Source organism: Stigmatopora argus, chromosome 21, assembly GCF_051989625.1.
Source record: "Stigmatopora argus isolate UIUO_Sarg chromosome 21, RoL_Sarg_1.0, whole genome shotgun sequence".
NCBI classification, from domain to species: Eukaryota; Metazoa; Chordata; class Actinopteri; order Syngnathiformes; family Syngnathidae; genus Stigmatopora; species Stigmatopora argus.
In genome coordinates this window covers 100,187-112,748 of record NC_135407.1, presented here as the reverse complement: position 1 = coordinate 112,748, position 12,562 = coordinate 100,187, and the positions used below count along the sequence as shown (strand labels likewise).

General features: G+C 56.1%; 1 protein-coding gene across 2 annotated transcripts; it reads left to right on the top strand.

Moving 5' to 3' along the window:
• The first annotated feature begins 675 nt into the window (after positions 1 to 675).
• Positions 676 to 12,096, top strand: LOC144067228 (nuclear factor of activated T-cells, cytoplasmic 1-like). 2 transcript variants are annotated; one of them, XM_077590798.1, is made up of 10 exons: positions 1,498 to 3,318; positions 4,233 to 5,175; positions 5,253 to 5,439; positions 7,048 to 7,253; positions 7,379 to 7,551; positions 7,662 to 7,805; positions 9,707 to 9,762; positions 10,140 to 10,272; positions 10,347 to 10,640; positions 10,752 to 12,096. In XM_077590798.1, the coding sequence occupies exons 1-10, from the start codon at positions 3,297 to 3,299 to the stop codon at positions 10,799 to 10,801; spliced, it is 2,208 nt and encodes a 735-aa protein (XP_077446924.1). In that variant the 5' UTR covers positions 1,498 to 3,296; the 3' UTR covers positions 10,802 to 12,096. The 2 variants fall into 2 exon arrangements, with proteins under 2 accessions (XP_077446925.1, XP_077446924.1); XM_077590799.1 differs by lacking the exon at positions 10,752 to 12,096 and having other exon boundaries at positions 676 to 3,318; positions 7,379 to 7,466; positions 10,347 to 10,498.
• The last annotated feature ends 466 nt before the right edge of the window (positions 12,097 to 12,562 follow it).

Here is a 12,562-nt window from a genome sequence, read left to right as displayed (position 1 = left end):
AACTGTTTTTTTGTTTTGTTTTTAACCCGACTGTTTTACTCTATCTTTTCCCTCTATATATGTGTGTGTGTGTGTGTGTGTATATATATATATACACACACACTTTCATATATATGTATATATATATACTCATTGCTGTCAGTGAATGTGGAAGGAACTACGGATTTGCGTCAATTCACAACCCGCACTATTCCCTTTTTATGGCCGCTAGAGTGAGGAGAACACCACACGTTTGACAAACGGCACTTTTGTTTTTCCTTTGGCGGCAGAAATGTTATTGGGGAATTGGGGGGCGGGCCTAACAAGAACTCCGAGCACCATACTTAATTTTAGCGCTTTGCCTCGGAAACCAATGCTCTGTGTTTGGTGCCGTGTGCCAGCATCAAACTAGTTGCAGTGTCAGCTTGTTTGCTTAGACAATGAGTGGAATTCTCGCTCACTATTTGAAAGAGGGGCAAAAATGTGGCAAACAAGCGTGCGGATTTCACCGGCGGGCTCCTATCTCGGAATCCAAACCAAATGCCTTCTCTTGACTTGAACTCGGCTCGGTCGTAATTACAGAGTGCCACTCCGAGGAGGCAAACGGGGCTTAGCGTAAAGTGGCCGTGGGGCCAATGTGTTATCAATTTGTGCTGGAAGTCGTTTGTGGATGGGTGGGTGGGTGGATGCATGGATGCACGCGGACGACGTGATGGTCCGTTGCCTTTCGACCTTTTGTCTTTGTCGCAAACCTTGGGATTTTGCGTGAACTTTGCAGCGTTAACTCGCCTTGACTTGCGCACGTTTGCTTTGTAGCGGGCCTCAATTGGGATGTCAAATTCACTGACACAGCACAAACTGCAGATGCATGGAACATCTGTTCAGCCCCCCCTTTTTTTCCTCACCCTTCTCCGACGTGCTTGAAAGCTAAAAAAAAAAAATGTCTCCCTCCCAATGAGTCTAGAAAGGAGAGCTGCCATTGTACGCTATTATCCTATCTGGTTGCTAAGTGGCCGCAGCCACCCAAAAGAGAAGAGCACGCCGTCCATCTCGGGCGCTGCTTATGAATTCCAGCGAGAGGAAGAGAAAATACAAGCTATGGTTACTGCCGCTGGCATTCCTGGCTTAGACTACGCGGGGGCAAATTTTAGCACTAAATGCTCCTCTTCATGTCACTTTGACTATGTTTGGAAGATGAGGTATCTTCATTTCTCGAAGGAAACTGGTCGACATGGCCTTTGTGAAGTTTCAAAGAATGATTCCCATTCAACTAACTTGCGCCTATATTCAAAAATCTGCTGTGAGTCAGTCAGAAATGGCTAAAAATGCCCCCCGCCCCCACCAGCTATCCTTCGTAGAGATGAGTCATAGACGCAAACATGTCTGCTAACCATTTTCTTGCGGCGGCGGCGCCGCCGTGACACGGCTGCGGGAGCCTCGCCGGGTTCGGAGGAAGAAAACGCTTTTGAAAATAAAAAAAGGAAAGGATTTTTTTTTTTTTAAATGGAAAAAGGAACTCCCACCCTCCCCCTCCCCCTCCAAGCTCCTCCCAGGGCTGCCTCGTTACTCGGCAGCGGCCTTCACAACAGGAAACGCGGGATTCCGTCATAGCGGCGGGAGAAAAAAGGAGAACATTGATGAGAGACAGGAAGTCTGAGCGGCCAGAATAAAGGGAGGGGAGGTGAAAAGAAATAAGTTCGACGTAAATGGACCTTGTCGTCCAGTAGCTCCAGCGTGGGCGCTCGCTCACGTTAGCCGCTTTCTTCAACTTTGCCAAAAGACATGCGGCCTTTTACTCGCCGATGCGGCCCGTGAGCGGCTCACCGACGCTCCTCTTAGCCTAGCCTAGCTTAGCTCAGCTCAGTTTGCTGGTTTGGCGCTTTAAAATCCCGTAAGAGAATGTGGCGCAGGACCGGCCAAATGAAAGCTAGTTGACCATGTAGCCTTCCCAAGCAGTCAAATGCCAAAGAAGCCATTGTCAGGCAACTTCTTTTTAAATTATTTTTTTTAATGAGGACGCTTCGCAAGCATCCACAACGGAAAGGTCTTAGGAGGGCACGTTGCCGCAATGCATCATAAAATACACATGGACGAAGGTCTTTTTTTTTTTGGTGGCTGCCAAGACAAGCAGGTGATGATGAGTCAGCCGCCAAGAAAGCACAACTTTGCACACAAAAACATCATCCAATGTTCCGTCCCCACCGGAGAGACAAAGCAGACTGTCAAGTGGGGACACTTTATTCTGGGGGGGACACGTCGTGACGAGGGCCAAAGAAGAGGCAACTTTGGAGAGCTCCAGGAACCTTTCAAATGTGCTCCACGTGTTTATTGCAATAGATGGTGGCTCCAGGTATTGAATTCAATGGAATTCAATTGCACCTTGACTCCATTTGAAAAGGAAATGTGGAGTTTTTGCTGGAGCAAATTCAAGGTCTAGAAAGTTTGCCCAAAGTTCACGTGTCCCAAAAAAGAAAAAAAGAAAAAATCCTAATGTTGTATCCAATGACTTGAAATCGGGTGGATGCATTTATGGTACAGAAAAAATCAATCATTTCATGCGTGTTGAGATTTGAGCAGGAATTTGGAGGAATTGCAGCGCTTTCCACACTAGGACGTCTTTTTGGACAGCAGAGTCCAGTCACGGCTTCTTTGGTGATGGACCGCTTGTCCGTGCTTCCCGTCTCTCTGATGAGTGGTGGCGGTCGCCGTGGAGACGCTTGGACTGAGAGACAAGACAGAGGGAAAAAAGAGGGGCCCCAATCTATCCGACATGGCTGAAGGTGTGTCCTGAAATGTAACAAAGTGAGTCGCCGGCCGTGCATTTGATTCTTCTGTCTTTTAGCTGACACCGTTTGTGGTGCTTTGTCTCTCCGAGGGGACTCTGCGCCGCGCCGGGGGAAGCTCCTCCTCCCGCGGTTGTGGCTCCTCTCGTGGCTCCTCCCGTGGCTCCTCCGGGACTCCACGCCGGCGTCAGAGCGGGAGGCGGATCCGGCCGAGGGGGGGGAGGGCTCTTCCTGCCCTCCTCCTCTGAGGTGATCCCCCGGTTTAAAAGGAGGCCGGAGAGCGCCGCGTCAGTCAGTCAGTCCGTCCAGTCCGTCCAGTCCAGTCCGCCGGAGTGCCGCGTCACGGGCCAGCCTGCCTGCCAGCCTGCCTGCCAGCCAGCAGCGGAAGGCGGAAGTACCCCAGCCGTTTGGATTCTCGCCTCCTTTTCCCCAGCCAGGAAATAGTGGACTTTATGGATCGCCCCACGTCGCCGTCTGCGTCCGGAGCCAGCGTTTGACGTCACCTCGTGCTTTTGGCGGAGCTCAAAAAAGGAGATGATGAAATCGGCCGAGGAGGGTGAGTGTTGACCTTTTTCCTTTTTTTTTTTTTTTTTTTCTTTCTTCACTTTTTTTCTCCTTTCCATCTTTGTCCAATGTGGCACTTGGCACCATTCCCGATATATAAACATGCCCTTTTTAGCTCACGTTGTCGCAAAAAGTCACGTCCCTTTGTAGAGGTGCTGTAAACTTGTACTACTTCAACTTACCAAATATATGAGCCTGAGTTAAAAAAAAAAAAACAGCAGTCAATTGATGGCTTGTGATGTTTTGCCTCTTTACGGCCACTTAAGGAACCTCTGAGAGTAGCTTGACATTTTTCAAATGGACAAATAGATTCAGTACTTGAGTCAGTGTTGAAAATGTGTAACGTGATTCTCAAAGTGTGGTACGCCGCGTCCCCCTGGAGGTACGCCGAGCTTTTCCCCCAAATCATTTCTTATTGCAGTGTCTACTTGGCACGCTCCATTTGTCCCTTCCAGTTGGCTTCAAAGTCCCCGGCGTTTGCCATCGGGATTTGTGAGCTCGCAAAGAAGGCAGCTCCCTCTCGCCTTTTGCCAAAGAATGGCCCGCCTTGGCCTGAAAAGGCCTTCTAGTATCTCGATCGGTGGTCCGGGGACCCCAGTCCGGCACGGACGCAAATAAAAAACGGCGTTTCCATAGCGTTCCGCTTTGTTAGGGTGTCGCTAAACGGCAGCCAAAAGCCATGTTTTCTTTGGCTCTGGCTGCGACGAGCTGGGCCGGACGGACTTTATTTTTAGTCGACTTTAATTTGCCGTGCGTCCCACCCAACCAACCACTCTTCCTCGCGTGCGTCATTTTGTCGCCCGAGCCCGGCGCCACGTGTGTACTATATAAAAGAAGCGTACGCCATGGTACCCGTCGAGCACGGCGGTTTCCCGTGGCGTCCTGACTGGTCCGTTCTCCCCGCAGACAAGTACGGCTTCGCCCCCAACGTGTGCCTGGCCCCGCAGTACCTGAGCCTCCAGTCCAGCCCCGCCATCTCGCGGGAGGCCAGCCTGGCGTCGGCGGCCTACTACCCGGCCCTTCTGGACGGGACGCCCGCCCTGGAGAGCCCCCGCATCGAGATCACCGCCTACGGTCAGTTTCCCGACGACGACGGCGCCGCAGACGACGAGGCGGAGCGGGACGGCCTCCCCGCCGCGGCCAAGCGCCTCAACTCGGTGGTGACCTTGACGCTCCCCGGCGTGGGCGGCGTGGGCGGCGTGGGCGAGGCTTACCGGGACCCCAGCTGCCTGAGCCCGGCCAGCAGCGTGTCGTCCCGCAGTTGCCAGTCGGAGGCCTCGTCCTACGAGTCGGGCTTCTCGTACAACTACGAGCCGTCGCCGCAGAACTCGCCGTGGCAGTCGCCCTCCCCGTCCCCCAAGGGCTCCGCCCGGCCCGGCGCCTCTCCCGGCGCCTCTCCCTGCGGCTCGCCCCGCCCCCCGGACGAGCCCTCGGCGGGCCGCCCCGGCTCCAGGCCCGTGTCCCCTTGCGGCGCCAAGAGGAAGTACAGTTTCAACGGCGGCGGCGGGGGGCCGGCGCGCTCGCCCTCCCCGGGGCCGTCGCCCCGAAGCTCGCCCCGCCTCAGCTTCACGGAGGACTCCTGGCCGCCCAGCGCCAACTCGGCCATCTTGGCGGCCATCAACGCGCTGAGCACGGACGGAGCGGCCGACCTCGGGGAAGCCGTGGCCGTCAAGGCCCGTCGAACCGGCCCGGAATGCGGCGGGGGCGGCGACGAGAGGACGTCGCCGGACCCGTGCGGCGAGGAGCGGCCCCGCGACCGCGACCGGCCGCCGATGAAGAAGGAAGCTTACTTTGGAGGTTTTCTGGACGTCCCTCAGCAGCGGTACTCGTGGCCCAAGCCTTACGTCAGGTGACCGAGCGCCAACGCGAGGGCAGCCGGGGGGACGGCCCGGGATAACGTCTGGCGCCCCGCCCCGTCTTTTTCAGCCCGTCCCTGCCGTCGCTGCCGACGGCGCCGTCGCTGCCGGCCCTGGACTGGCAGCTGCCGTCCGCCTCGGGACCCTACAGCCTACAGATGGAGGTGCAGCCCAAATCCCACCACCGGGCCCACTACGAGACGGAAGGCAGCAGGGGGGCGGTCAAGGCCCCGGGCGGAGGACACCCCGTCGTTCAGGTTTGAGAATGCTTTTCCACTTTGCTCCCCGAGTCCTTGCCCCGCTACGTCTATGTCAGGGTGTCAATTGGCCGCCGGCAAGGCTAACGGACGGGGTCGGCTGGCCCCTCCCCGCCCCGCCCCGCCCCGCTTTTGATTGGAACCCTTCCGCGTGTTGCTTAGCCTGCGTCGTCCTCTGTGGCGGTGGGGGTTAACGTTTCATTTTGGGGACGTGCTCCGTTCCGGGAACATTTTAGCTCCGGAGTTAGCATAACCGGCGCCACGTTCCGAGGGGAGGGCGTCGAGGTCAAGGCCCCCGCTCTTCTGTTTTCAGCCCACGGCGATGGAAAGCCTCCTTGGCAGAGGTGACCACGCCCGCCGTGCTTTGTCCGTCCGTCTACGTTAGCGAGCTGGCCCCTTCGCACCTCCGCCGCCCCACTTTGTCGCCGGCGTGTCAAAATGCGGCGGTGACTATTTGGAGATGTCGCATTTCCGAACGGGATAGGCTATCGGGCCGCTCGGTGACTTCCCGTCCAGACCAGGGCCACGCGCCGCCGCTTTTTCCATTGCGTCACTCGCGCGTGGCTTCCGACGCTAAAGCGGAGTCCCGTTCACTTTGTCAATTTGGAATGACAGTAAATAATTGGAGTGAGCCTTAAGTTGTTGTTGTTGTTGTTGTTGTTTTTGCAAAGGACCCGGTCCATTTTCATGGGCCAAATTCCGTATTGTTGTCAAATTGACGGCCACGTGACCATGGCGGAGACATTGGGAAGCCTAGGTGCTAACCATTTTAGAACAGGAGGCAGTGAAAGAGAGAGTGTGTGTGTGTGTTCTGGCTTGAAAAATAAAAAAAGCAAGACGCCCACCGACAGCCCCCCGCTCCCGCTCCCGCCCCCGCCCTTCCCCTCCTTTTCCGCCACCGCACAGACGTGCCTTTGTTTAGGAAAGTTCCCGTGCGCGGCGGCTGACATCATCTCGGCGAAACCACACACGTTTGCGGCCGGCCGCGTCGGAGGGAGCCTCGAAGGAGGTGGCCGAGGCCGAGGCCGGGGCCGGGGACGGGACCGGGGCCGGGGTCCCGAGCGGGCCCCCACCTTTCTCATTACGCTTCTTAACCCCCGCCTTCCGTTTTTCTTCCGGAAGATGGTGCCTGGCGTTCCCTTTTGCAGAATCCCAGCGAGCCCAAGCGGGAAGCGCTCGAGGGATTTTCTTAAATGAAACGGCCGCGGCGCAGACGCCAAATTCCGAGCCGTTTTGCCGCCCTCTAATTAATGAAGGCCCAATGGAGGGAAAGGCGGAGGAGCATTCGAACGCCAGCTTTCCCGGCTGCGCTTAAATAAACAGCATTGCTAGGCAGCGGCGGGTTTCCTTACACAAACAGCCGTGGCGGCCGGCCGGCACCCGGCGCTATCCTCCCTCCCGCTAATCGCACGTTGCTAAGCGAATTCCGTCCGGCCAACTTGACGTCGAGGCCTTCCACCGGATGGAATGTTTTTGTGGTCATGATGCAAGTAGAATGAGTTTGAAAGCAAAGGCCGCCGTGGTCCCGGGCTTTCGGGTTTCCGGCGCCGTTTGCCGGAGGTCCGCCGGACGGGGTCAACGTTCCTTTCGGCCCTTTTTTTTTTTCAGCTGCGCGGCTACGCGTCCGGCGAGCCGCTGACGCTGCAGCTGTTCATCGGCACGGCGGACGAGCGGCTGCTGCGGCCGCACGCCTTCTACCAGGTGCACCGCATCACGGGCAAGACGGTGTCCACGCCCAGCCACGAGGCGCTGCGCCAGCCCAACACCAAAGTGCTGGAGATTCCGCTGCTGCCCGCCAACGACATGAGAGCCACGTGAGTCGCGCTTTTCGGGGGATGCTTTCCGCCGCCAGACCCGGTCGGTCGGTCGGTCGGCCGTCCGCCATTTTCTCGGCGTGGGCTCCTCCTCCACCGACGCCCCCCCCCTCTTTGGATTTCAGGATCGACTGCGCCGGCATCCTGAAGCTGCGCAACTCCGACATCGAGCTGCGCAAAGGCGAGACGGACATCGGGCGCAAGAACACGCGGGTGCGCATGGTTTTCCGGGTTCACGTGGGCCAGCCGGGGGGCAGGACCGTCTCCCTGCAGACCGCCTCCAACCCCATTGAGTGCTGTGAGTGGTGTTCCCGCTTCCTTACACGTTTGTCCAAAAGGCAAAGGTTCTCCTGAGCAAATAGCGAGGAGCCGGCCGGCCGGCGTCTTGTCATTTTCCCGTGCGTGCAGCCCAGCGCTCGGCCCAGGAACTGCCCCTGGTGGACAAGCAGAGCTTGGAGAGCGCCGCCGTCGCCCCCGGAGGACAAAGACTCAGGCTGGACGGACACAACTTTCAGGCCGACTCCAAGGTGGTGTTTGTGGAAAAGGCCCAAGGTGAGTGAGCCACTGACTGAGTGTGTGTGAGTGAGTGAGTGAGTGAGTGAGTTTGTCTCCCCCTGGAGAAAGCCCGGGAGTGTTTGGTCCTCCCCCCTGCCTCCCCCCCTCTGTCCCCCTTCAGAATGTCTTCCACCCTTGCCAGAGTGCCACATGTGGTGCACATTAATGCGCTGTATTTTTAACCGAGCGCATTTACATTTGCACAACTTTCCATTGCCTTCTTCAGCAGGGTGTGTGTGTGTGTGTGTGTGTGTGCGTGCGTATTTGTGACTGTGAGCTCGCTGGCTGAGTTTAGAGAAAAGAAGAAGGGAGGAGGAGAAGGAGGAGGAGGAGGAGGTGGCGATGATTGGTGGTGGTTGGTGGCTGGCTTTACAAACGGCAATTTTCTTGATTGGCTTTGACGGGGTAAAAAAAACAAAAGCCCAAAAACGTGACCTACGGGCCAAGGTGGGCTCTCACGTGTCCTTCCCCAAACCAGGGAAGGCTTTTCATTGTTCTACCAGGTTGTTAGGCATACAAACAAACAAGGAAGGAAGGAAGCAAGGTCGCTTGTGCTTTTGCTATTCCCAAAAATCAAGCTACCAACATTTCTTTCTATTGGATTTGTGCGCTGGTCTCATTGAACAATTGGAATCCAGCTTCAAAGCGGCGCAATCGCTATTTGTTGTCGTCCCTTTGGAGCCGGGGCGCCCTTGTTGACCAGGGTTTCCCCGAGTTTGGCAAAGGCCGGCACGGAAAGCCCAGACCTCCCTCTCCCTCTCGCTCTCGCTCTCGCTCTCCCTCCCCTCCCCTCCCCCTTCCTCTCGCCCCCTCCGCAACGTGAGGCGCGCAAAAAAAAGGCATCCGGCAAAGCCGCCTCCCCGCAAAGCACGTGCGCCCGCCGCATCCCGTTGCTGACTTTTCCCTTTCCGTCGGCTCGCTCACGTGACAAAAGGAAGCGCGAGTCGTGCCGAGAGGGAAGCCCGACTTTCCCCTGGGAGGACCTTCTGGACCGAAAAGTGGAGACTTGTTAGGTCCAGGGACTCCAACAAACAAACACTACTTGCTTTTGACTCGTACGCAGCTAATACTGTCAGCTATTTTTGCACCTGCCGGCCGGCCGGCGCCGTCGTCATTCACGGCGATAAGATCGGCCGGCCGCGGCTCTCCGATCCTTTGCCGGCCGGCGAACGCCCCCGGGGCCGATAAGCCGGCCCATTTGGGAAATTGCTCGGTGTCAGGTTCCGCCGGGGGATCGCTCTTGGCTGCGACCCATTGACCCCAGGCGTGCGTGTGGCCACGGGATGAACGGCGGCGTCCGACTTTGAATGGCGTTGTGCATGTTTTATTTTGGGGATTTCTCCTTGCCTAGCTTAGCTTTCACCGCTTCCATTTGGGGTCCGTCAGGAAGGAAGAATCCCAGACCAGGGTTCCCTTCCCGCCGCCGCCTGACCCTTTAGTCCACCAATGAAGTGACGCTTGACGATTGTGAAGGTGGCCGGCAGTTTTACCCGGGCTTAAGTTTTTGGGAAGTCAACGTTCACGGACGATCGGAACAAAGTGTCAGACGAGCACGTTGCTAGGGAAATTGTTTGTGACGCGGCGCAAATTCCAGCCGGACGGCGTCAGAGGCCACTTTCCAGACGCGGCGGGCTAACGAGCTCGCCAGCTGCCGTCGGGATTCCGCGCTAGCACCAGATGTCTCCTGCATGGAATGATGAGTCTTTTCCCATTCTCTCTCTTTCTCCATCCGTCCGTCCAGGGGGGGGGCGCAAGCTCACCGGGGCCAGACGTGACGTCGCTCGGCGTCGGCATCGACGGCTGCTTTCCCCGTTAGCCGTGTCGCAAAGGATGGTCGCGGCGCTCCCGCTGCCGCGTCTGGCTTTTGCTAAAAGCATTTTCTCTTCTCTCTGGCGCAGATGGGCACCACCTTTGGGAGACGGAGGCCCGAGTGGACCGCGACGCCTCCAAGCACGTAAGTTGAATGGCCGGCCGCCATCATGGCCTACGCTTTCCTTTTCTTTTTTCAATTGCTCCTCCAAAAGTCACCTTTTGGGGCCAGAGCCAGGATTAGAGAGAGGTTGTCTTTAGAAAGCTCCCTGCTGATGATTCACACTTTATTATTCCCATGTATTTCTTAAATGGTAGATGGCCGCTAGTCTTCATTTTGACGCCGGCCGGGGGGGGGGGTCCTCGCCGCTTTGGGCCGTTTGTCACCAATGTGGCCTTTTCAAGTTCTCCTCCTCTTTGGCGTGCGCCGTCAATTGCCCCGTAGAAATGCTAAAACCAGTTCCCGGCGGTTTTGGGCGTCCCGCGTGAAATGCAATTGTCAGATGGGCTCCTTCCTTTCAGAACGTGCTCCTGGTGGAAATCCCGCCGTACCGCGAGCGGCGTCTCTCGGCGCCGGCGCCCGTCAACTTTTACGTCTGCAACGGCAAGAGGAAGCGCAGTCAGTACCGGCGTTTCACCTACGTGCCTTCCACGGGTAAGCCGGCTCCTTTTTCCTCTGCGCGTCCTCCCTCGCCGCTCACGGCCTGGCTCTTCCGCCCTCCGGTTCAGCGCCCACCGTGAAAACGGAGCCGCGGGACGACTACGACGCTCCCCCGGGGCACGGCGTCTCCGAGCCTCACTTCCCGGACGACTTGGCGCCGGCCTTCCCCGCGCCGCACGTCTCCATCATCCGGGAGACCCCGGGCCGCTTCCGGCCCCCCGAGAGGCCCCTCACCCCCGGCGAGGCGCGGCTTCGGCGGCGCCGCGACGACGACGACGACGACGACGTCGACGGTTCCCCGGGCGTTGGCGTCAGCGTCAAGCGGGAACCGCAGGAGCTGGACCAAATGTACCTGGATGACGGTAAGTGGCTCATGTGGAGAAAGCGGGCTTTTAAATGGAAAGAGCTCCCCCGGCCGGGGGCGTGGCCTCTCGGAGCCACCCACCCTCACCATTCTTCTTTTTGCCCGGCAGTCAACGAGATCATCCGGAACGATCTGTCCAGCATCTCGGGACACGCGTAGGACGGGTCGCCCGGGTCGCCGCGCTCGCCCGGAGGGAACGGAAGCCCGGCCACGAGGAGCGGCGTCTGACTCCCGCCTGGGTTTGCTCCCCCTTGGTTTATGGGCCAAACGTTATGAAAAGTCTGCACTCATCAGGTGAAAGTTTGCTTTTGCTAAAATGACAGGTGCTACTCAAAACATCAGATCTCATGTCCTAGTTTGACTTTTGGCAAACTACTATCATGTCTGATCTTGGAAGCCAAGCAGGGTTGGGTCTGGTTAGTACTTGGATGGATGGATGGGAGACTGCCTGCCTGCCTGCTGCTGTAACTTAGCTTACTTATGTTACCAAGGAGAATTAGCTCAAGTGCTCGCTTATTAGCATGTGCCAAACAGTGGGATCTCCAAGAGACTAAAGCGGTCAAAGCACACGGGTGGAGCGAGCGGGATTGGAGCCGACCAGGCTCATGCACTAACTCCTTGGGCCAAGGGCCGCCAATAGACATTGTGTCAATGAGAGATCCCACTGCTGCTCACATGCTAAGCGAGCAGCTCAAGTGCTTTGATTGTTTTGAGTAGCACCTGTCATTTGAGCAAAAGCCAACTCTGAGCGACCGGTTTGGTGCCGATTTTTCATGGGCTTTGGCAGGCTCCCAAATACAGGGTGTTCCAAAATGTTTGAGGCCATTTGGTAGGCCCATCATTTCATCATTTTGAGACAGCAGAGAGAGTAAAAGGCTTCCTGCGTGGTCCTCGGAAGAGCAGCCACGGAAACATTCCCACCTTCCAGGCCTTTTCCTGAAAATGTCTTCACCTGAAAAGAAAGAAATGCCAAACGTTACTAGACATGTTGTCAAAATGATTGGCCTATGAAATGGGCTCAAACCTTTGGGAACACCCTGTGTATTTTGACTCCTTTTCTGCACACCTAACCAAAGAACAATTCATCTCAGACGGCAACCGTTATGGGTCCGTCCGTCCGTCCGTCCATCCGTCCGTCCTTTTTTTTTTGGAGCTTTATTTTCTCTATTTATTCTGCTTGCATGTGCTCTGATCGGAGTATCTATCGTTTGGTCATGCGGCCTTTTACTATTGGATTACAAACGGTGCATGTATTTATGAGTTTGAATGCATCTCCAAGTTTACCAAGCCATGGTTTTGAGGCCACCTGATCATTATAATCTGCCTTTAATTTGTCTGTCTAATCTCTTTGTCGCTTAGTATATTTTCCCTTGTGAAAACTATTGGTTCTGAGCAATAAAAGTACTTTTTGTAATACTTTTGTATTCAATAAAAAGAAGTTTTTCTAAGACTGATGGGATTCTCAAAGATTGATTATTGTGTCACTTAGCTGAAGCGCTACATGCTATTTAAGCCGAGTCACAAAGTCCAGACATCCATCCACATTTGCAACTCAAAGGAGGCGGCCAACCAACCGGCGTGGGACCACCTGGAATATGTGACAAACAGGTTCCAGCAACCAAGTCAAAGCTTCAAGTCTTGAATTGGCTCTTGACAGTTTAGCTTTGCAAAGGTGATAAAGGCACATATATAGGTGAAAAAGTTGAATGGCCGTACGGGGGTTGGTTGGGCCGCTGTGGGAGGGGAGGGGAGGGAGTTGCTTTTTGCTTTTTGCTCCAGCCATCCAGCCCCGACCGAGCTGACTGACAAACTTGAAGGAGGAGCGGGGGTTGTGCTGCAAGAAGCACCTGACGCCAATCCACTGATTGCACTCGCAGGACACTAGTATTGTGGAAAGCTTGCTCTTTAGGAAAGCCCTCT

Excerpts from the sequence above, each read along its gene's own strand:
- LOC144067228 (XM_077590798.1), top strand. The coding sequence starts at position 3,297 with ATGATGAAATCGGCCGAGGAGG. Across the intron at positions 5,440-7,047 it reads GAGGACACCCCGTCGTTCAG|CTGCGCGGCTACGCGTCCGG; the intron begins GTTTGAGAATGC and ends TTTTTTTTTCAG. Across the intron at positions 9,763-10,139 it reads ACCGCGACGCCTCCAAGCAC|AACGTGCTCCTGGTGGAAAT; the intron begins GTAAGTTGAATG and ends CCTTCCTTTCAG.